Source organism: Balaenoptera physalus (assembly GCF_965194825.1).
Source record: "Balaenoptera physalus genome assembly, chromosome: 16".
Lineage (NCBI taxonomy): Eukaryota > Metazoa > Chordata > Mammalia > Artiodactyla > Balaenopteridae > Balaenoptera > Balaenoptera physalus.
In genome coordinates, this window is record NC_138898.1 from 43,217,077 (window position 1) to 43,242,504 (window position 25,428).

The following is a 25,428-nucleotide window of genomic DNA, read 5'->3' on the forward strand; positions in this document are numbered from 1 at the left end:
AATTAAGGATGTATACAAATATATATTGCCCGATACATACATTGCACTTTTACACTGATTAGATACTGGAAGCCTCCCAAATACTGTGATACATTCACACAATGAAATGCCATCAGCAATTAAAATGGTGCTGTAAAATAATAGCTAAAGATATGGAAATGTATTCACAGAACATTGTTAATGGGGGGATAGGAGAAGCAAGTGAGATAATTCAAAGTAGGATTCCATATCCATAAAATAAAAAGTTGGAAAGCATGCTTACAAGCTTATTCACGCAGATAGAGAAAGAACTAGAAGGATATTCACCAACTGGTGATTGTGTTTCTCTTAGGATAGTGTGATGATAGGTAAGTTTTTTATTATCTTTAGTCTCTAAAGTTCTTCTAATAAATACTTACAGAAATAAACAAACAAAAACCTTCCATATTTATTGAAGGCTTTGAATGGGGTATGCTGTATATTAAGCATTTGGTGACCACAGTCTCTTAAATTTCTCAAAACCATGCAAGGTAGGTATTAATAACTATTTTACAGATGGAAAATCTGAGGCTCAGAGAGATTGAATATTTTACCTAATACTGCACAGCTAGTGTCAGATGCAAACCCAGGTCTGTCTGATCCAACACTTATTTCTTTATCACCCTGCTAAATAATTCGAGGAAATACTGCTTGCCATGGAGAATACATCTCTGCCACTAGTTTTCTTTTTAAGTGGAAAATCTTTGCCTTGTTTTTCGGAACTTATGTTTTTATGGGGTGTACTAACAATGCTCAAGCACTCCCTGATAGTAATTTAAATAATCTTGCACATATGAATTATTTCCTGGTTTGTTGTTTTTTTTTTTTTACAGTAGATAAAATATGTTAATTTGTGTAAATGGTCTTCTGGGTGCAGATGCTCACACTGAAAGCAGGCTTATCTTCAAAGCTGCTTGTCTTTCATTTGAGGCTGCTTTTATATGCCCAGTTTATTTTTCTAATGCTGTCTCAATATAGGAATAATTTTGAGGAGGTATTTGTAGCTAAATGAAAGAAACAACAGCTCTCTTGGCTTTGGTAAATATTAATGAGCTCATAGAAAATCTTGTTTCTGAAGTGCGGCACTCTTGAGATTTTTCTGCCATCTTGGCCCTTTGTGAGGCCTGCTTCTTTGTTCAAATTAGCATACTGGTGTGCGTGTGCTATTGTGAGCTCTGCTTCAGCTCCTTTGTGTGCGCTGACAGAAGGCTCACCTTGGTCTATTATCAGGAATGTCTAGGCATCTTAATAATATATTGGATTTCAGCAAGAAAAAAGCAAATCATTCAGAGATAATTAATCTGACTTATTCATTTCCAAGTTTCACCACCAAAGGGACAGTGTTCATTTCTGATCATGGTTATGTTGTCATCATTAACAAAGTGAAATCTAACTTTTACTTTTATTAATTTTCAAGTGAGGAGAAGTTTAAACTCTGAATTGTTTATGTCAATATTCACATATATATTGTATGTGTAAAATTATTGTAGCACATAACAATTTGATTTAGCCAGTCGATTTTATTTTAGACAATGTATTGTGTATAACCATCCAAATATTTTTAATAATTGGTTTTACTTCATAAGCAAAAATATTTTTAATTGTGTTGAGTCATAGAGACTCAGAGAAGATAATATTTGGCTTGTTATTACCTCACTGGTCATCCTCTAAAAACTGTGTCATGGGGTGTTACTGTGTAAATCATGAATTTACCTATTTGCTGATTTTATTCTACCATACACAATACCGAAATATAAGAAGAAAAAAAAGACAGTTCCTCTAATGATAGAATGTAGGAATAATCAAAATTACCCAAAATAAACCTTTAAAAATTGTCCATCATTTTAAAAATTCTCTATGAGTCCGAGGGGGTGTATGACACTTATAAGGGAATTACCTGGCAAGGCAGCATTTTCTTTTCAAGAATGCAATATTTGAGTCTAGTCACAAGGGGTCATAAATTCACACCCAGTTTTTAAAAAAATGGGCCATTGAATAAAAAAAAAATCAAGAAAAATAAAGCAGTTACTTGAGAACATTTTTTAGAGAAGAAAAAAATGCATTAAGCACTTTCAAGATTTATTATTAATCTGTCATTGCCCACATCTTCAACTACTTTCACAGAAGTTCAATGTACTGTACATTTTTACTGTCGTGAAAAGAGAAAAATGATAGGAGTCTAAGAATATAACAAGAGTGTTTGGAAACACAGACATAGAAGTGCCATTAATCCACCATAAGTCTCTGCTCCAAAACCTTGCTCAAGTTTTGTTCACATTGATTTAAATAAATTATTTATTAGGTCCTTTTACAAAACAGCTTTTTGGTAGATTTTTATCAGAGCCAATTTTGACCTAAGGTTGTAGTTGGGTTATTTTTAGCTGCTTATAAACAGAGTGTGAATCCCTTGAAAAACCATTTCAATAGTTTGAGAAAGAAGGAGACAATCCCTGATGATTTTCTAATCTGAGAAATGGAGCTGACTGTTGACAGAAGTTTTAATAACTTTGAAAACAGCAAAAATATGAAGTCATGGTCACATATAGCCATTTCTCCAAGGTTGTATTTTTGGTGAGATAGAAAATAGACATCTAATGAAAGTCTAGAAATACAAACAGGGTCAGATGTAGCTTTGATTATTAGCAGTTTTGAGATACAGAGAGACAGAGAGAATAGCATGTAATATAAACTATGGTTATTTCACTTTGAGGTATGCTTTACTCAGTTCAGTTGTACTATTAAAATTCTACTTTTATGTTTTAGAAAGGTTAAAATCATGTTTGAAATCTGAACCACAGGCTAGATATATCAGTTTCATATGCTAAAGTGCTTAGCCCTGGACACTAATTCTAGGCAAAGTATTAAAAAGAGTTCTAAAATATTTAAACAGTACCTTAAAGTTCTAGAGTAATGGAAACTTTATTTTAAAAGCTTGACTTGCATTAAGAAAGCCCATCATAAAACCCAAAAGTTTTTTTTTTTTTAAATATAGCTAATTCCTTCAGTGCAGTTCAATATGATTTGACATTCAGAAATTGTATTTAGATAGTTTTCCAATAACATATTGTGGTAGTCAGAATAATGGCCCTTCTAAGATGCCCACACTTTGATCTTTAGAAGCTGTGAATATTACTTTATATGGCAAAAGGGATTTTGCAAATGTGATTAAGATTAAGAACATTGAGATGGGGAGATTATTCTGGTTTATTTGGGTGGACCCCATCTAATCATAGGAGTCCTTAAAAACAGAGAACCTTTCCCTTCTGTAGTCAGAGGGAGATGTGATTATGTAAGAAAAGCATAGAAAGATGCAACATTGCTGGCTTTGAAGATGAAAGAAGGAGGCCACAAGTCCAGGGATATGGGCAACCTCCAGAAGCCAGGTAAAGCATGGGAATGGATCCTCTCTTCAGGGTCTCCAGAAAGCAACAGCCTACCAACACCTTGACTTTCACCCAGTGAAACTGATTTTGAACTTCTAATCTCCAGAACTGTAAGAGAATGAATTTGTGTTGTTTTAAGTGACTTAGCTTATGGAAATTTGTTACAGCAGCCATAATAAACTAATACAGGTATACTTAAGATATAAATTGAGGCATATGTATATGAGAAGGTACATAGGCATAGGATGGATTTTTGATCCATTGAATAAAAATTAGGTTAGTAAAATCACAGAAGCTATATTTTCAGAGAAAAGCCTATTTACTTCTGTATTCAATGAATTTCAATTGGAAAAACTTAAAATGTAGTAGATTGTTGCAAAATAACCACCCATAGTTCATATTTCTATTTTCACACATTAAGCAGGCCCCTCCCATACTGGCTTTGAATTTGACCATGTAACTAACTTTGGCCAATGGGACAATATCAAAGATGGCTCAAACAGAGGCTTAAAAAGTGCTTTTGCATTGGACTTGCTCTTTTTTGTGGCTGGAACACTTTGGTTCACAGTATGAAGAGGCCTGGGCTAGCCTCCTGGGGAATGAGAGATCTTGTAGAGAAGCCTCTAAAATGGGAATGTTGCCATCTTAGACCACCAAGCCCCAGCCAAACTGGTCCAGACTGGAAGAACCACTCACCCAATCAACAGGATCATAAGAAATAATAATTTTTTTTTTTTTTTGGTGCGTGCGTGCGTGTGTGTGTGTGTGTGTGTGTGTGTGTGTATTTTACGCCATGAAGTTTGGGGATGATTTGTTTCTCAGCAATAGGTAAACAATATAGTGCATTTACTTTCTCAGGCTGTAGATTACATTTTAGACATGACTATTCCTCCAGCAATGATAGAGGGGTAACATTTAGCTATCCTATGCTAATTTCTTTTGAATCATTTGTAACGTTTGATTTTTAGGAGGCTGTGCTAGAAATTGTATTAGGGATTTTGGGGGCATCCTAATGAAATAACTGAAAGTGAGGTACCTTGACTTGGACTTTTCAGCCCCATTTTTTATCCTTACCCTCCAAAATTCATCCAATTAAAAATAGATTACTAATATTTTTGTAAAAGCTTTTTACCCTTTGAATAGACTCTGAAAAATAACATACTTATTGCTAAATACCTTCTGTATTTTCATAGACCTGTATGAGTATGGCAGAGATGGGGTTAACTAAGATATCTTACCTCATTCGGACCCTTGCATCAGGTGGTTGAAATCAGAGCTTTCCAAAAAAAAGGACACCAGAGACCATTTGGTTCCCATGAACACTTACTACCAGGAAACTTATTGAAAAAATAAGGACCATGGGGCAGTCCCTCCTGGTTTCCTGGAGAGTTGTATGTTCATTTCTAGGGCTATAAGGGATCACAGTTTGAAGACGCCCTGGCCAGATGATCTCTGAAGTCCCTTCCAGCTCTAGAATTACAGCATCATGGCTACTCCTTCCATATTGGGAAGATGATATTTATTTCCATGGAACACAGCAAAGTTAACTGACTCCCTTGGGGATGGAAACAATGACTCTGTCACCTTCACCATAAACTCAGTCAACTGAAATAACCATTCAGGCTTCCCAGCTGCTTTCAGGTGTTCACTTCCAGGAATTTGTCTCTACAGTTTGAGCGAGGAACTCCTGCAGTTGTCTTCTGCTGTGACCATCCATGTTTGCAGAATCATATTTTTTTCCTTCAGAGAAGCTGATATATAAGAGTTAAAAATAAAATGGGATGATAGCATTTGTTAGTAAAAGAAAATAGCACTTGTTAGTTAAGGGATTTTTTTGCTGAATATGTAGTTTGACCTAAAAGGGAGTTAACCAGTGAATCTTAAAAACATCCTTATTTGGGTTAAAGTTGAAGAATTTACATTTTGTGGACCATGATGTTTGTATTGGGAAGGTGTGTGTGTCTGTGTGTGTGTGTATGTTTGGATGTCTATGTGTACAGTCTATAACTTGTAAGGATATGATAGAGACTATATTGCCTCATATAATATTCCATTCTGCTTCATTCATGCTTAGTTTTTTGATTAGATAACTGTATCTCCCATGGCCTCATGTAAAATAACAAATCAGTTTTTCCCAGTTCTGAAACTAATTTGAGGCCTTTTGAGAATACTTTTCAAACCACTAAGGCCTCAGTGTACTGCTACCCTTGTGTCCTGAAAGAGTTAATGTAGGTTTCAAAAGGGGTCTAGTTTACTGGCTAATGGTATCTTTTTAGAGGAATTACTTGGCTTCTGTGGAATAGCCTTTATCTTTCTGCTTTTTGGTTAATTCAATTGAATTTTCATCTAATCTACTTTGCTTCATTCTAATTGCAGTCAGTCCCTCATCTTACAAACCATTCTCCTCCAAAAATCTCATTTGGGAGTTGGTTGTTTGGAACTTCCAAGGTACTTTTCACTAGCAAAATAAAAGCTACAAATGTTGGGTGTGTTCCCAGAATAGCCCACAGAAGCCAACTTAACCCATCATATGCCCAAATGCTGCTGCTCAGCCTAAACAATATCAATAGGCAGCGGTGCATATAAGGGTAACATGCTTTTGGAGATCCAAGTTGGGAGAACTGGAGCTCATTCTTCTATAGCAGGCCTGTCAGTAGGGGTGAAGACTTTCCTATCTTCATCCCTCCAACCTAAAATGATACGAAGTTAGGACGTGGCCCAGTGATAATCCTGCAGCAATGACTTTATTGTTTGGGTCAAGGGTTGGGGACCGGGAGTTGTGTGATAAGGTTGAAGCATCCAGCTAGAGGCTGAAGAGAAGGAGGAGTCAGAGTTTATTGTGAGTGGAGAGGGTGAGACATGAGGATGAAGGGTAGCGAGAAAGGCTGAGAGCCAGGTAAGTGAGTGGGTGGATGAAAACCTAAAGTTGGATTAGGTTTAAAGCCTTCTGTAACCTTCACTCCCTTCTGTAAACAAGTTCAAAATCAGGTACAGATTCAAGTTCACTTAGGTAGGATTGCTTGGTAAAAAGCAGGCATTTAATTTACTTCTAGCTTTTATAAGAAATAACCCATTTTTCTGCTACCCCTTTTGCTTTTGACACTCTTGCTGAGTTAGAAGGAGAGAGACCAAGGGAGAACCTCAGGAGAATAGGGGCGGGGATTGAGAAGGTGTGACTGAGGTCCTCAGGCAGAGGCAAAAGTCTTCAACCTTGGTTTGGTTCATCTCCCATCTCTGTAGTATAATGGGGTAGATTTTGAAGGACATGTGAAAGAGAGTTTGAGGGACTAAACGGGAGCGAAAGTTAACTCTTGGTAGGAGGAATTTGAGTAGATGGATCACTCCTGTGTTTCTACCAGGGCATTATTCACATGCTAATCATAGATCAGACCAATCTGGGCCTCCTGGACCTCACTTCACCAATAGAGTTTCTGGAGAATTGTCTCAGGAGGAAGGGGGATGACTCTCAAATGTTTCTTTTGAGGAGAGCAGATGACTTTCTAGGAAAATCATTGTCATCTCAGAAAAGAGACTGTGTAACAGGTATACCAGATACACAGGGTTCTCATATATGGGCCTCGGTGAGGCTGTCCTGGGTCTTGAGTGCTCTCCTCTGTCCCCTTCACCTGGTTGGTTCCTACTCATCCCTTAATGTGCATGTGTTATGTGCTCAAGGAATCCTTTCCTGGGCATCTCCTCCATTCAGACTGAGCCTGGCTCTGAGACAGAAGCACTCTTATAGCATATTTTACTGTTGCTTTTTATTATTTTTACTGTCACAGTAAGTACATAACTCATGAACCCCTGAATATAGTGCCTAGTACAGTGGCTGACATGTAGCAGGTGCTCAGCAAATATTTGTTATGAACTCTCGAGAAGCAGAAAGAGTTTATATTAACATGTCTGTGCGTGGAGGGGTCACCTTTAATACATACATTTGACTATTAAAAAACTTAAGTAGGATACAGAAGAGATTTAGAAAACTATTATTTAAAAGAAATTGGCTTAAATATTTTGTTGCTAAGTATAAAAAGGATGGACTCTAGAAAGCCTTTATATTATCTCAAGAAGTTTATCGACTTCTAGATTAACATTGTACCAGTTGCTACCCAGTTTCCAAACTAGTTAATGCTATTTCAACTTGAATTGCCTTCAGAATTGCAAGGGCGAGGGATTTGCCCCTAGCTTGCTGTGTTGAGCGGGCCATGGTTCTTAGGCAGTAGCAATAGCTGTTAGAAACAGTCAGTTTCTCTGTCCTCCATGCCCCATGGAGCAACTGAGAAAGACTGGATATATCCATAGAAACCTGGAGTATAGACATTAATAATGGGACAGTATGGATCTTGGTTTTGATTCCAGCCCAAGTCATTAATTTATAAGAATTCATACTCTTCACAAAGGAACTATGTTAGCTAGCAAATCTCTTACGATTCCATGAGTTCAAGTTTGCCTCTTTGGGTCTTGTCTCATGTGAGCAACAATTGATGTGGTGACCCAAACGCTACTATATTTCAGTGTTTTCTCAAGGCTTCTTCATTTTTCTTGGGAAGAAAGTGAATTATAGCCCATGCCACATGAAAGTTAAGACTGCTACTATTTGTGTAACTTTATATCACACACTATTGCAATGAAAATGTGCCTAGCCCTCCACCTGCTTGTATCTGCCATCAGAGATTGAACAAGTGCTGTCGTGGCAATGCGTTCAGACTTTCTCAGTGCAAGGGTGATGGTTTGATATGAATTGTACCGTTTAGATTTTCTAATAGGTTAGGAAGGCAGGGAGGCAGGAAGGAAGGAAGGAAGGCAGGAAGGAAGGAAAGGAGAAAGGGAATAAAGGAGGTGCCCTTCAGGTACGTCATCATCTCTCTAAAGAGAATATTATGTTTTAACCATAGAAAACTTATAAGATTAATCTACTATATGGTGTTGCTTAGAACTTCCAGAAAAACCCACACATATAAAATGTGAATAATTAATAGAGTACTGTGCAGATTTTTGGTGAAAATTAAAAAGTAAGAACTTGTAACTAAATATGTATTGGGTTGGCCCAAAAGTTTGTTAGGGTTTTTCAGTAACGTCTTACAGAAAAACCCAAACGAACTTTTGGGCCAACCCAATAATTCAGAAAATTTCATTAAAAACAAGAATTCTAATTTTTTTCTTTATTCTTTTCTCAGATACTGATTTCATTTCAGTAATATGAGACGGTTTTATTTAATCTTACATAGGCCTGCAAAGATAGATTTTTAGCATTACTTCTGATCAGGAATAAACATTAATTTTCCAATAGAACGTGGTATCTTGGGGTAAATTTTATTATTAAAACATAATAGAATTTGAAAATATGAAATTTTTTAAGAAATTAGAATATTCTCTTGGTTTTGGAAATTATCCTTTATTATTTATCTCTTAATTTTATATCCTATGAGAGTCTAAGTTTAAAATAAAAACTGCTGGGACTTCCCTGGCAGTCTACTGGTTAGGACTCGGTCCTTTCACTGCCATGGCCCCGGGTTCAGTCCCTGGTTGGGGAACTAAGATTCCACAAGCCACACGGTGTGGCAAAAATAAATAAAAAAATAAATAAAATAAAATTTAAAACTGCTAAGTATGTTTTGTAATAGTATATAAACCTATTTGGGATTAAAAAAATTATTTAGAAAATAGTAAAAAATTATAGAGAATTTACACTGGCTTTTTAAGTTAGTAATGTTCATCTGAATATTAAGTCACGTTTCTTAAAAATACCCATCTTCTAGAATTTACTTTTACTAGAATAGTAAACGTTTTATCTATTGTTATCAGAATTTGAAGTGTTCTAATCAATTTTTATAATTAATAAAATAATGAAAGTATAATAAAATATACTTAATATGAAAACTGATAATGTTATCTTTTAAAAAATATTTTGTAAATGAACTAAATGGGAAATAACTAATCTGGTTTATGACAGATACATTTCTTTTACTTAATTCTTTTCATTTTAATATTTTAGTGTTTTTAGCATTCTATACTAGACCTCATGTACAAGTTACAGAAGTTTCATTCTTTTTTTTTTTTCAATAGTGAGGCCTTTGATTAAAGAATGGTAAGATTTTATATCATTATAAATGACATTTAAGAGTATATGCTACCAAACTTTAACTGCAGTGTACTTGAGTTTCATTTTTGTGGAAATGAGTACAAAATAAAGAAAAACTTACACCATTGCCTGGGAGTAGCATCCATGAATCCAGCCCTCTGTTTCCTTTACAAGGCTTCCCAGCCTCACCTTTGACCTACGTCAAATGTGAACCCCCATCACACGTTACCTAATCTCTCAAATGGCATCTATCATATCTTCTTTCTTTATCTTGGTGATTCAGTTTTTCCCTCTTCTTGGGAATCTTTCCATTTCCATTAACATTTTTTCATGCTTAGGCTTCAGCCATTTAAGACATATAGGCGTGTGCACATGCAACTTCTCTCAAATCCATGTGGTTCTCCCACCACCCTATCTATGTCCTTCTCCTCATAGCAAAACTAATCTACGCCAATTAATGACCTCCATCCTTAATCTGGCAGATAGGTTTTAGTTAGTGTGTTAGTTTTCTGTTGTCAAGACAATGCTGTGTAATAAACAATGACAAAACTTTGGGGCAAACAACCCTAGGCACTTATTTAGTTCTTACATCTGTGCATCTGTTGGACCACTGGGCTCTGTTCTACTGTCTTCTGTGTTCTCCTGGGACTCACTGGCTAGACCAGGCAAGTCCTTCTCATGAGGATAGCAGAAGTGCAAGAAGGCAAGTAGAAGTGCTCAGTAGCTGCATGCCTTCAGTTCTACCTTTTTCTTTGGGCCAAAGCAAGTTACTTGGCTAATAAATACAAATGGGAACATATACTCCATCTCTTTTAGTGGGTGAAACTGCAGAGTGACTGTATAAAGAATGTGGATGCATGGGCAGGTGAAGAATTGGTGCTAATAGTACAGTCTATCACAGTAATCTTACCTACCTACCTCTTACCTACGCAGTAGTAAGGGTACTGTACACCTTTGCCTTCCTTCTGAAATACCCTCTTCCTCTGGCCTCTGTGATGAAACAGTCCCTTGATTTTCATCCCATCCCTCTGGCCCACCCTATTCAGTCTCCTTTGCCAATCCAGCTTCATAAATACTCAGTTGAAAATACTCAAGACCTGATACTTCACCCTCTTCTTATTTATTTATTTTTTCCCATTGTTCATGAATCCCATTGCCACGGAAATAAAGATGAAATTAGAAATGCTTAAATTTCTCCTGTGGGTTCCAGAATTTATATATATATATATATATATATATATATATGCATATTTTATGGTTCTTCTGAGATACCTTAAAGATAACTCAGATTCAACCTAGATTTAAAGCATTCCTAATATTTCCCCCATTATACCTGAAACTTCTTCAGTGCTTCCTAGCTCAGTGAATGGTGCCACATCCATTGAGTTGTATGTGCCAGAAGACTAGCAGCCATCCTTGATACTCTACTTTTATCATCAAATGCTATTACTTTTGTTACCTAAATAACTCTGGAATCCATCTTCTTCTTTCTGTCACTGTGGTTCCTCCCGAGTGTAACCCACCATCCTTTCTCACCTGGACCATGGTAATAACTTCTGAACCTCATCCCCTCTTTTCCTCATCTGATCTCGGCACCGCATCCAGAAAGACCTTGTTGACAAAGAAGTCTAATTATTCCCATCCTTTCAAACACACTTCAGTGGCTGAAACACCCACTGAATGGATAGAGATAAACTGCCTAACAGACCTATACATTTTTGTCCTCCTCTCATCCCATGTTGTGCTTAGTGTGTTGGTTTGCAGTTCTTCAAAAAGCATAACGTGAGATAAGAGTCTTATAGGGCTTTTATTTGGAAGGTGGAACCAGGAACTACCGGTGAAGGAGTGGTGAGAGTGAACAAGAAAAGAAGGAAAAGCCATTGTAAGAGTGCTTTCCTGAGGCTGCTGCTATAGGCAATGGTGGCTTGATTCTACAGGACCTCGGGAGGATGAAGAATAGGACCTATAATGATATGCCTGCAGAATGGGCAGCTAGTTGTGTGTACCCACTGGCTCCCCATTGTTTGAGGGTTACATCCATGTGTATTTAGCTCCCCTGAATTTCAGAGCCAGACTTCACAATCCTCCCCATCTCTGCCTGCTTACTTCCTCCTCATCTTTCAGATCCCGCTTCATTCCTGTGCCAGAAAGTCCCTGCCCCTGAATGAAACAGCTCCGTCCATCCCTCCCAACAAAACCACATGCCTCTCATATATGCTCTAACCATTCCACATAGATCTCCACTGCTGGCCACAGTGGTGAGTTTGCATTTTGCTATGGGATTATTTCATTAAGAACATTTCCCCCACTGGACTGGAAGTTTGAGAAGACCTGGGATCAAGTCTGCTTTTGATCATCACTGTCTTACCAGCATCAAACCCAGGACTTGGTACGTAAAATACGTTCTATATATTTACAATGAATGTATAAGTGTAGGTGTGGGTATACGTGCATGTGTATTTATAAAGAGAAACTTTGAATTGTCAGGGCATAAATAGATCACTATCAATATAAAAAATTGTCATTTTTAATTCAAATGTCTTGTTCTATTTTTATGTATTGCTTTCTTCTCGTACTTATATAGTCAGATTACACCAGAAGAATTCTGTTTAAATGAAGTCATATTGAGAATAAAAGAAAATATAAGTCTTATGTTACAGCATCTTGATTGATCCGATAGCTTACAGTATTGTTCATACATTTCTAAAGAAAATTATCACTATGCAGTTTCTTTAATAAGACAGAGGTTTTGAGTTAAAAGGGGGATAACCAAATCCTAGAACACAGCCCTGTGCAATCCTGCATTAATCAGTAGAGAAGAGCATCCCATTTGGGAATGCTGGGCATTCTGAGGACTTGGGTACTAACAAGTGTGTGTGTGTGTGTGTGTGTACGTACGTGTGTGTGACCACTAAAGCATCATGTCCAAATCTACATTTTTATTTAAACTGGGAACTGTGATTTTATAACAGAAGGAAACATGTTGTGAAAGTAAATCAGTTTTCATCTGGCTTCATGCTGATACAAGATAATAACAAACAAAACGGGAATGGAGAGGCAGGTAGAAATCTACATCAATTATTTTTAATAAAATACTTCTGTAAAAATAAGCTACCAATAGTAAGCGAGCCACATTCAATACATATTTTCTATGTTTCTACTTATCATGTTACACTTCAGATCATCCAACATTAATTCAACAAATACTGATTGAGTACTTACCATGTGAAGGTAATATGGCGCCCTTGGAAAATAGGATGGACATAGTCTCCACCTCTGTAGAGATTATGATATAGTTGGCATTATATTATTAAAAATGCAAATATTTTCTCTAAAAACATCCATTATATGCTGAACCTCTTTTTTTTAAATTTCATGGAAGAGAATCCAGAGCAGTATGCTTCTAATTTTGTCTCAAACCTCAGCTACCAAGAGATAAACAGTGGTGAAAGGATTATGAAGACAGCAAATAGATTATGAAAGTAGTTGTATCTGTGTCAGTTAGTGGCTGCTGTCAATTAGTGGTTGCTTACATTCAGTTTCTCTCATTTGGGGAACACAGAGAATAGGATATTGAGTGTTTAGTGGGCTTAGAGTGTTTCTTTTCATCTGTTAGTTGTCACAGTTATGCACAGGGCTGTGAACTGAAAGTGGCATGTAAACCCACGGACTGAAGACTTTGGGGCCCTAAAATAGTTTCCCGAAGAACACTCTGCCCCATATAGCAAGCATTGTGAAAAATATGTTTTTGGCTTGTACATTTGAAATCAGAAGATATCTGTCATCCCAGGATCCAGAAACTCCTGCATGTGAGACATTTTTAGATAAAATGGATTTTTGTGAGAGATGCCAAGGGGATGGTGGACGAACATGAATTTAAAAGATCATAGTTTTTGCTGAGCCAAGGACACAATGGAAGAAACTTCCTGGGTTTTGTTTATTTATTTGTTTGCTGATAAAAGAATCATGTGGTTTTTAAGGTCTCATGACCCTATGGGACCTTACAGTAAGCAAAGGTATGCCATGTGTGTCCTGAGAGGAGCTTGGCTTCTTTCTTGTCAGCTGACAATGGCTCAGCAATCACGGCATAGGTTCTGCCTTGATGGGTGACGACTCTAGGTCAGGATTCATCTTCCAGTCTCTGTCTCTGAGATCATCCTTAGAATTAGGACACACGGAGGAATCAGAGTGATGTGTGCTGGAGACTTCATCAGAGCAGGGGTGCCCACTCTCTCCTGATGCCCTGACCATGAGAGCCCTGGGCCACTTCAGATGAGGTCACCTCAGCCTTGTTCTCACCACTCCAGCTTTGGGTCATTTCTGATGAGGTCATCTCAGCTATGTTCTCACCATTCCTCCTTAGAGGCATTTTGGATGAGGTCACCCCACCAGGAACATTTCTTACCTCATATACTTCAGAATGCTGTATATGCTGTTTAAATCAGACACAAGTGCCTAACAGCTTCTTATACATTGTTTTTTGGTTGTAAGTAAAATTACCTGAGAATTACCTGAGAATTACCCCTCATGAACAGTGGTTACATTGAAATTTGACTGACAAAGTCTAGTAAATTCAGTGGATTTATTGTCTTATCTACCAGGAAAATAGGACGTAGTTTTTGAGAGGATTATTTAGGTTGCTTTTGGGGTCAAAATTTAGTACAAAGTGTGTTATATTAACATAATTGCTCTAGTGGCTAAATCTGAAAAAAATCAAAACTTTTAATAGATTGAGAACACAAGTGTTCATTGTATTATCCTTTGTACTTTTCTATGTCTTTTTTTTTTTGGAGGGAAACATAATTTTAAGAATCTTAGAGGCTTCTGTCTGGGTCAGCATGTATGAAATTAAGAGGAGATAAATATTCCATCAAAAGGAAGAGCCTCAAACAAACAAACAGAAAACACCACCAAGATTGTCCATATTCCAAATGTAACATTTGTTAGATGCTATACTCAGTTTACTTGATTTTGTTTAACTGATATTTCTACATCTTTTAAAAATGATCTCTTAAGACTTTTTAGCATCTTGGCTCATTAAGGGAAGTTTAATTTTGTTAATTTGCTCTTTTTTCTAAATGCATTGCCCTTATCCTTGCCAGTCTTCACAGTCCTTTAGGGTTTTTCCATTTCCTTAGAATAAAATCAAGGCTCTTGCTGAAACTTTCATGACCCTGCATGATTTGGCCTCTACCCAATTCATCTCCTGCTCATCCATTGTTCACTGAACTCCAGCTACCTTGGTTTCCATCAGTTCCTAAAATGTCTCAAGCTTTTTCCTACTTCAGGATCTTCCAACTTTCTGTTCTTTCTTCCTAGGTTACTCTTTGCGTACTTGACTCCTTCTCCTTCTGGTGAATCTTAAGCATATCCCCTCCTCAGAGTGGCCTTGTCTGACCACCTATCCAATGACATCCCCTGTTACTCTTCTCACAGATTCTGTTTAATGTCTGTATCACTTTAAGTCTATGGCTTTTAAAAATGTGTTGACCTTTCCAATAGATAACTCATAAGAACCTGCTGTATAAAAAAATAAATAAAATAAAACTCAAAAAAAAAAATGTGTTGACCTTTCCATTAGGTTGTGAGCTTCATGACAGTATGAACCTTATCTCCTGTTTATTATTTATATCCCTGTTACTCATAATTTGCGTGGCACATAGTAGGTGATCACCAAGATTATAATGGATTAATTTCAACTGTAAATCAGAAGCTTGCCATGCCCCTTCATAGTTAATGACTTACCTGTATCCCCCATCTTGATCTGTTGAGGCATTAGCCCACATGCCCTTATCCCTATGAAAACATTTCTAACAAATGTAACAAGAACAAAAAGACATTGTTTAAAATTTGAGTCATATTTATTTATACTAATTTATAAATTTATTGCAAAAGATGGCATTTTTGAATTAAATATCTGAAAGAAGTAACGCTAAGTTTAAGACAACTTAGCAAATGAGTAATACAGTCAAGCTTTTAAAAGGAAATCACTTTCTTCGTTGACAGAGTACATTAAAACCTTAATTTATTATATTTCACTTCTGTGTAGCAAGTTGAAAAACAAAACAAAGTGAAAAAAGCCCTGTTAGATAAATTTGAGGATCAAAGCTATAACACTCTGAAATGTGTCGAGGGAATTTAAAAGAGTAAACTTCATTTAGTTTCAAGAAATTAAAGTACCAGTTTGGACAATAATGTTATTTTCTTGGGTAGACAGCTTATTAAAAAACATAGATCCAATATGGCTCTTTTTAAAAGTCTGTATATAAACTTCACTGATTTCATATTTATTAAAGGAGAAAAATAAGCATAGAAATTTCAGTTTTCTAGTGCCTTGTTTTTGTGTGTGTGTTTGTTTGACCAGCGTATCACTTGTGCCATTGGATTTATATAGCATTGTTACTTCAGTAAGTATTTATATCATTATCCATTTTAGGATAATAGCAACACTTGTTTATTGTGGAAAGCAGAAGTAATCTGCATAGATTGTTCAATGGCAATTTCATATCCAGAATGCTTCCCTGAGCTTCACTGTTTATTAAAGCATGCAGTTCTATATTTCCCCAGCCACACTAAGTAGCTGGATCCAGGCATGTGAATTTGGCACATTTCAAAACATGGGCTAGGAATGAATATTTATGCAAGCTTGACTGAAAGATAATTAGTCCATATATTATTATAGATGATCTAAAGCTGTTCATAACTCAGTCCATGGGGGACCCATTCCCTGGTCAACACTTGCATAGCCTCCCATGGAGCTGGTTTTATCCAACTAGGCTTTGGTGTGCTTCTGTCTACTTATGTGGAGAATATGGATCCCGTCATTCAGATTACTCTAAGGATATCATTGAAGATGCTGAGGATCTCTTTAGGAGTTCAGTATCAGTAACAGCTGTTCTCATCCTTAGATTAAGCACCATTAGGTTAGTTTTTACTTTGTAAACACTGTGAATCTTGCAATTGATAATTTATTTTTCTCTTTAGATTGGCTTCTAGAACTCTAAGAACCAGATCTGGGGACCCCCTCATAGTCCCAATATTTCATGACATGTGTCTGTATATAAATCTACCTATTTTTTCCATCTCACTTTCCTTTTTTTCTTTTTCTTGCTTGTGTTTAATTCATTGTATCTTGCTTAATTATATGCTTTCAGATAAGCTGACTTGAATCCCTTTTTGAAATTAGGTAGGTTATTAATTTATTATTTACTATACAGATTGCTTGCCTGGCTCATTGTAATTTTCAAGTCATAAAAACAACAGGAGAATTTATAAAGCTCTTTTGATATGCTGTTAGACATATCAAAACTAGACTTTGGGAAGGTCTTCAACTCTTAATATGTTTTACATCTTATATTTGAGTTAATTTTCTTAAACATTTCAAGTGCATAGAAAACTGATGAGAAATTTTAAGGGTAAAATAAGAGATTTGATGGCATAACTGATCTAGTACAAAGATTAATTAATGGTCTTGGAAAAGGCATCACTAATGTTTAGTTAGATACTTCATGTCATCATTTGCATGACAGTATCATAATATGCTTTATCTTCATATTCAGACAGTTTCCAATATACAAAGAGATTGTATTAAAAAGGTATATTTATAAATTAGTTTAGAGTGCAGAGTTCATTTTCATGAACAATCAATTTTCTAAATGGGTTAGGATCTTAGGTTAGCCTATAAAATTTGCTTCACCCATAGTGTAGAAGAAATAATATTAATTTACAGTGAGAAATTTCAGAAAATACTATTTTACTTCTTAAAATAGGAAAAAAATGACGAAGAATTACCATATTTCAGTTCTGAAGCGTAAGACAAATATGATATACTTAGAAAATCAGGATATACATATACAAGTTCATGTAGATTTTAGAGAGGAATTCTGGATATACTTAAAGGTGAAGTAGGGTTTATTTTACTGTGCAATTTTACTTCACAATATATGAGCTTTCTTTTTTTCAAAATAGCATTGGTGGTAAATGCTCTTCCATTTCTCAACATGATTAAGTTCCCTTTTGACTTAAAAATAGAATGAGTAACAGAAAAGAGTAAGATCAAAAGATAGAATAAGTGGGTTGAGATTCCGGAGGTAACTGGGCAAGAGCTGAGGCAGAAGAAAGCATCTGACAAAGGGAAAGTTTGTGGACATGAAGGAGGTTTTCTGAGGTGGTGCCGAATGAGCCATGAACTACTGAAGTCCTGAGTGGGGCTGAGGGTTCATGTATCACACAGAACTCTGAAGGGGAAAATAAGAACTGCTGATGAAGGGGTATTGGATCAGTCAGCTCCCATGTTGCCAGTAGAGTTGGGGGCAGGGTAGAGAGGGGGCAGAGAGGGATGCTGAGAAGATGGCAATTTCTTCATTTCAAGGTGTGGGCAAGTTGGGTATTTACAATCTTGGAAGTGCTTGTACTTTTAAAATCTTAGCTCTAAAGTCCTCTGGAGGTATCTGGTACTATGAGTATACAGAAATGATTCAAAATTGTATTTCAAGTGTAAAGTACCGAGCCTGAGGCCAGGTGCACAATAAAAAATTAATTAATGTTGGTTCTTATTATTTTCTGGCATTAAATACAATTGTCAGTGGAAATTCTTTATAGTCACTGTTCATGAATAACATAATTCTCTAAGTTGTCAGTTACACACATGTTAAAACTAAGTACAGAGAGGTACCCTTAGTCTTAACCTCTGCCTCAGTTCCACCCAGGACCTCCTGCCCTCACATGCTCCATCCTCCAGGTCTGTTTACTCTCCTTATCGTTGTTCCCTTACATTATTCTGAGTTCTCTTCTGACCCTTCTTCCAAAAGAACATTCATACGCCTTTTACATTTTGCCCTTTCTCTGTTCTTAGTCTCTGAAATTCTTTTGCAGGGTAGATTGTTAACTGCCCTCTTGTTGGAACTTTTTCATTGTTTCCTTGCCACCTCTTCATCTAATAACTCAGGTTATTGAAATCCTACACTTTCAAGTTCCATCTCAGATGTTTCTTTCTCCAGGGATGTTTCCTGATTTTACCAGCTGCCTGTACCACCCCTCCACCACCCCCAGACCATTTTGTTTTTGTCTCTATTGGAAAGCCTGTTTTCTTCTTTGATTTATAGTATTTATAGTTATTCAGGTATTGTTAAGATCTCGGCCCTGGATTCTGACAACAGGGTTCTTGAAAACAGGAAATTGTCTTAGATAACTGTGAAAACCACTCGGTGAGTCAAAGTGTTTGACTTTCTTTTTGGATGCAATCTATTGAAACTTTGCCATTGCTATGTATCATTAACAGTTGAGTCATGATATCTATTTCTGAGGTAAAAGAGTAGCAAATTCCTCATATAATTGCCAGCACTGTACTTACTCATCCTAGGGCTCCAGTTTTGGTGAACACTCAGAATCTTTTACATTGACTTCAGTTAGTTTACTGCCCCTTCATACAAAGTGGTTCTTACCTAAACTTGTTTTTTTTATTCCCAGGATCCTCATTATGAGATAGCTGTTTCATCTCATTGATGTGCTTGAGCAAATCTAAGAGTGCTGAATCCTGACACTTGCTTTATATTCCTTAGGTTCCTCTCCTGGCCGGGGGGGGGGGGGGCACTTTTTCTCTGACTGCTTTTTTTAATGCCACCAAACCTGAAATGCAGTTTTCGCTTGATAGAGCTGTAGATGAGTTGATTTTGAAAATACGCTGGTTGCCCTTGGGTCTAAGGTGCCCCTCTATAGTCCCCACACACGAACCTAGATGCTCCTTTCTTTACAATTTGTAAGCATTCATTGGAAGGAAGTTTTGCCTATAATGAAGACAAATCAGCAAATACTTAGGCATCTTCCCACTGGTAAATTGCTGCAGCAGGAACCACCACCATGTTCCTCCAAATCTCTTCCCATTCCATAGTAGGTAGATGTGTGTGACATCCCCGAATATGGCCTCTGCCGGGGGATATGACTCCAGGTCTGTTCTGTACCCTTTCAGGACCTCTGGTAGGTCACATTGCCTCCTGGTGATGAGACCACTCACCTCGTTGCCTGGGAACTTTCTTAGCTCTGCAAGGTCTACAGACTTCCCCAAGAAAGAGTGACAGTCCTCCCGTGCCTTTCAGGGACTGTGTAGTACTTTTAGCACAGTCCTCCACTCAGGCCATCAGGTAGCACATCAGAGATTCCCTCTTCTTGAATTTATCTTTTCTCAAGTGTCTGTACAAGCTTAGCCGACTCACCCAGGAGTGGGGCCATTGTCTGTTCACAGAGTAATAGATTCTTTCTTCTTCCTCTGCTCCTTTGGAATGGAGACGAGCTAATGGCACTGACTCAATTTATAGGGTGACAAAAAAAAAAAAAAATCAAACCAAAAAAAAAAAAACAAACACACAGCAAACCCCGTCTACCTTGATGTCTTTTTAAATTTCTTGATTGTAGGATTGGACATTCACTCATTTACTCAGCATATGTTTCTTGGGTGCCTACTGAAGGTAAGCTCTGCAGTGGTCCCTGGTAATGCAGTGCCCATATGATTATGGAACTTGGCCTATTAAGTGCCATGCAGACAGGTCAGCTCAGCACAGAACGGTATAGAAAGTGTAGTTACAATAGAGAACAGAAAAAAACGAAAGAACAACAACAAAAACAGAGCACAGAGAATGGCGGAAATGAGCTCTCCAAGATGGGGTTAGGATCAGAGAAATCGTTCCTGGAAATGGATATAAAGGAATGTACAAAAGTGCAGGGAAAGGATATATAGATCTTTGTGTTACAACTTTTTTGTAATTTAAACATTAGTCCTAAATAAAAAGTTAACAAAAACTTACCAGGAAAATGATGGTGAAGCTGGGAGAAAGGCATTCAAAAACATATGCAAAAAGAAACCCTGCCACTCCTTTGTGTTGCAAGAGTTCAAGGGTCGTGAGGGAGCAGTGGAGACAAAGCTCCTGTGTATGCAGGTGAATCTGGATGGATTTGGGTTTCTGTAACCAAATGGGAGAGGTTGAAGGGTTTTAATTAAAGGAATGGTATAATGGGATTTTCTTTTTAGAAAAATACCTCCCTGCCTTTGTGGAGAATAGACTGATGGGGAGGAGTAAGAGGTAGAGAAAGGGTGTGAAGGGGCAGTGGTCCAGGTCGGAGGTGATGGAGGCCTGTATCAAGGAGGTAGTGATGCAGTAGACAGTAAGAGGATAAATACCTGAGACACGTAGAAGGTGGCATTAACAGGACTTAGTCACTGATGGGATTTAGAGAGTGAAGGGGAAAAGGAGTGAAAGATTAGGATTTACCTGGTCAGGTTGATTCAAGTTAGTAGAAAAGGGGATCCGTGAGAAGGAACAGGTATCTAAAGGGAAGAAGAAGATAACTGCCTCTGCTTTGAGCAGGCTGAATCTGAGATGCCTATTAGATATCTGAGAGAAGATGTCTAGAAGGTGGCTGTATATATAAAACCTGTACTTAAAGGAGAGAGGAAGATCTGTAGATGTAGATTTGGAAGTCATTAAAGTATTCAGTTTCTTAACTGGTATCCATGAATAGGCTTCAGGGCTTCACAAACCTCATATTTGCATGTCTGTATTTTCCTAGGCTGAGGATCTGTGCTGAATATTTCCAGTTGTGCCACCATACGTGCATATTCCCAGATTCATTCTCTGCCCTAATCTATGCCCCCAGCAGATGGATAGTTTGGATGCATTCCCTGGACTCCCTTGCCATTTGACTTATGTGGTTTGACAGTGGCTTAGCTACTGGGGGGCACTGACAGGAAATGAGAGGAATGGTGGGGATAAAGGTTGGGATAGTCCCCCCCCCACCGCATAGGATCCCATTTCTGGAAGAGACTGTATTCCTCCGGGAATACAGCTCCTGTCCAGAGGGCTGTCCTTCAGGGAGCCAGCACTCACAAGACTCCAGTAACACCATTTCTTCCCTGTGCTTTCAGTTCCGGCGTGAGAAGTGCCTCCTGCTCTTGCTCTGCGTCCCTGTGCCATCTGACAGTTTCTTGCCAGATTCCTGACTAATACAAGGTCCATGTGTCTTTTTTTGATACTCTCATACGTATTTGTGGGAGAAGAAAACTCAGACAAATCACAGAAATGGTTGACCTCACCCACAAGTGTGGCCTGGGAACTGTGCCCTGTGACGACTGTCAAGTACCTTAGTTAGGTTTACTCTTAAACAGTTTCTAGGGTCTGGTGACCAGATGTTATCTTTGATACACATCCCAGGTGCAGCTGTATCCAGGAAGTATTGTCCCAGATTCCTAGGGCTGGCCTTGAATATTGCTGAGCTTAGAAGGGAAATATGAGACTTCAGAATCTGTGCCATCTATATATGAGTATGTCCAACTACATAATGTTATACTGATAACTTTGATCTAACCTGAACATTCTAGTTGTATTTTGGATATTTGTTTTTTTCTCAACATTTTCAGTGGCAAGCAGGGTGGAATTTTTTTTTTTTAAATTATTAGCACCTTTAATTATTATTTATTTATTTATTTGGCTGTGTTGGGTCTTCGTTTCTGTGCGAGGGCTTCCTCTAGCTGCGGCAAGCAGGGGCCACTCTTCATCGCGGTGCGCGGGCCTCTCACTATCGTGGCCTCTCTTGTTGCGGAGCACAGGCTCCAGACGCGCAGGCTCAGTAGTTGTGGCTCACGGGCCTAGTTGCTCCACGGCATGTGGGATCTTCCCAGACCAGGGCTCGAACCCGTGTCCCCTGCATTAGCAGGCAGATTCTCAACCACTGCGCCACCAGGGAAGCCCCAGGGTGGAATTTTTGATAGCCGAAGAGCCCAGGAATGTCTCAGGCTTGTCCAGCTAAAACTGTACTTCTTGACAGAGCTCCCAACAGAGCTCCAGCTAAGCCTGGCAGTGAATGAGTGCTGCTTTAGTACCTAGTGGTCCATTGAGAGCTTCAGTTCAAGACTTAAGCAGTGACTCCTGCTGTCTTCAAATTTGAGAATACAGGTCAAGTAAGAGTGTGGGTTTGTACAATTTAAGGAACTGTGGCCCCACTTATTAGAAAATATGACCAATCAGTAGCTCAAACTCTAACCAATCAGATTACTAACTTCTTTCTCTATTTCTCATTCCCTCTCTCTCTCTCTCTTTCTCCCTCCCTCTGATAAGACACAGGAGTTGGCAGAAATAGGTCTAGTATAAGGAGAAGGTTAAAGACTCCCTTTCCCTATCTCTTGAGTGTTAGTCTCTCTCCTGCCTAATTTTTCCTACCAACATAACTTATCAATAAACTCTTTTCTTCCTGACTTTTTGTTGAAAAATGAACCATCAGATGACTTGGAGGTCGCTGACCTTGTATGACCATGTTCATAACATGCCATCCTTAAATGTAACCAAGTCAGTAATTCATCAGAGGTTGGCAGATAGGATTGTTTGTGATGGTGAGAATGGAGCCATTCACCTCTCCCCTTCCAGGGGAATAAGAGAATAAAATCTTAGAATTAGAAGAGACGCTAGAGATAGTTTTGTTTATTTTTTTACATTAAAAAAACTTTATTTGAACAAAATCTTAAATATGAAACAGGTCTTGTTCTGAATGGAGTTGGAAGTCTGAGTCCGCTTGAGGACAGCAGGGCTTCTCCCATTGTCACTGTTGTGTGGACTCCTGGGAACCCCGAGTGCTCCATGAAGCCCAGTATGAAAACCTTCAATCTACTGTGTCACAGAAGTTAAATGACCTGTCTAGTTGGAGAGACTCCTGGATCTAGGAAACTGCCTCTCAATCCACAGTACTTGTCCTTCTTCCACATTGCCTTATCAAATCTACATTAGATTCAAGAGACCACATAACCTGCCACCTCACTCACCACTGCCCCTACACTACTCATTTCCTATAGAGCTGTTTGTCTCAGAAAATATTTTCACACTTATAATGATGTGTGTGTGTGTGTGTGTGTGTGTGTGTGTACGTGTGTGTACATTGCAGAGTATACTGGCTATGGGTTTTTCTCATGGGCAGTCAGCCAGTTCTGCAGAGGGAGTGCCAGCCTACACTCTCCACTGATGAGTATCTATTTACCCGTCCTTCATGTTGTACTCTCATTTAGAAGGGCTCCCCTAACTGATTTATTTACTCTGCCATGAGCCTTCCGTGTCATTGTTCCTGCTTTCCTGTACAGTTTTGACTAGCTGAAAACAAGAATCTAAGTGCTAGTCCCAGGAGTACTGATAAAGTGAACACTGGGTGGTAAAAGGCAAATTTTAAGGAAGCTCCAGAAAGAAAAAGGAGGGGGAGGGAGGAGAACTTCAGAAAGTAATGAGAGATTCGTTGAATTGATGTGACATAAGGGATATTGTAAACCGCACTGCAGCCTGGGAGGATTGGCCATGAATCGTATGGACAATAGGTGGAGAAAACAAAAAAATATTGCTAAAGCATATCTCAACTTAAGCAGATTTTGAGAGAAAAGAAAAATGATTGCTTATGTTTGATATTGAGAAGACGTATTCATAATACTGTATTCCAAGGACCCCACATGGGATAGATTAGTTCTACCATCTCAAGAAACTTGTTCTTCAAACTAAATAGTGTATTCGTATATCAGTCCAGAAAAGAAGATAGGAATCAGTGCAAAGGAAAGCAAGATCTTTTTTCCTTTTGTGTTATAATATACTGAAAACAATTTTCAGCTCTCTTACAAGCATGGACTTAAATAATACTGATCATATCAACTTAACTGGGCTGTAAATGACACTTAAGTGTTTCCCACTAAGTCTTGGTATAACCACTAACTCTGTAACAAACACAATAGGCATGGTCAAGAATTATCCAGAATCAGACTTATTATAAAAGGGTTGGTATTTTTTTTAAGGAAAAACACTAGCTGGAGCCAATTGCATATAAGTTGGAGGTAATGAAATATTGAGAGGAACTTCAGAAGCACAGGTGAAGAAGTAATGCCCTTCAGTTAGAAATGTTGGTGGATGAAAGATACTAAGTGTCAATTTCCCTTAATGAAATATATATATTATATATATAATATATATATATTATATATATAATATATATATATATATAAATAAAACAGGAGGAGTGGGTTTGACTCCTGATTCCATCATTTATTGCTGTGCCCTTCAGAATCAGCTCAGTCTTACTGCACCTCAGTTTCCTCTTTGTTTAAATTGGGGTAACCATACCTGCCTGACTTACCTCCTAGGTTGCTGTGAGTACCCAATGGGATAATGTGTGCAAATATTTCCTGTGAACTTAGGAATTCATAATAGTTTGATTTCCCTGTTCTCAGATGGACCATATGGAACCCTAAAGACTTAGCTAGATATGGGCCTTTTCTCTTTTAAGAGAGCATTTAATTGCACATCTTACTGAGTGAATTACCATCCAGAACAGAGAATGCCAGTGACAGTAACTTTTTAAACAACATCCCCTAAAGAGTACTTACCTTGAACTTATTTCTCAAAAAAGAGAAAGTGAGGGAGTCAGTTCCCTTTAGGTTTTGAAATTCAAGAAAATAATAAAAGGATGTTTGAGTTTGATTGGGGTTAGGAGGCAGTATTTATGCTAGTTCTTAATCTATTATTAATAATAAGGCCTTAGACCTCATTTTAGAAATGACCTCCTTTTAGAATATGAAGTGGGACCCTTAAGACCTAATCACTGATGAGCTTACCAAAAGTGATATGTTTCCCCCATTAGAAAGTTTCCCTCTCAGTCCAGTAAAAAAAGTGAAAAACCCACCCAGGGTGGTCACCCTTCATGTAACATAAATATTCACTGGAACTGGTTGGTTTCCGGTCAGGGTTTTCTTTGAGTCCCTTAGTGCAAAGCAGTCATTCCTATAGAATAATATTTTCTGGTGGTGCATCTTATTTCCTTACCCAGATGTGATGTAGAACCTTTTCCGTCTCAGCAGGAAGAGAAATTTACACTTCCCTTATTTACTTTTGGCAAAACAGTTCCTATTTTAACACCGATTTGAGAGTGTAAAAA

General features: G+C 37.8%; 1 protein-coding gene across 8 annotated transcripts in view; it reads left to right on the top strand.

Moving 5' to 3' along the window:
* Window positions 1-25,428, top strand: part of MACROD2 (mono-ADP ribosylhydrolase 2) — a 1,951,733-nt gene that overhangs the window by 703,693 nt on the left and 1,222,612 nt on the right. Inside the window, exon 6 of one of the 8 annotated variants that reach the window (XM_082428626.1) lies at window positions 11,608-24,471. The exons of the other annotated variants lie outside the window; for them this stretch is intronic. Within the exon in view, the coding sequence (XP_082284752.1) occupies window positions 11,608-11,651 (44 nt within the window). The 3' untranslated portion in view covers window positions 11,652-24,471. Of the gene's footprint in view, window positions 1-11,607; window positions 24,472-25,428 lie in introns of those variants that run through there. 8 annotated transcript variants of the gene reach the window in all.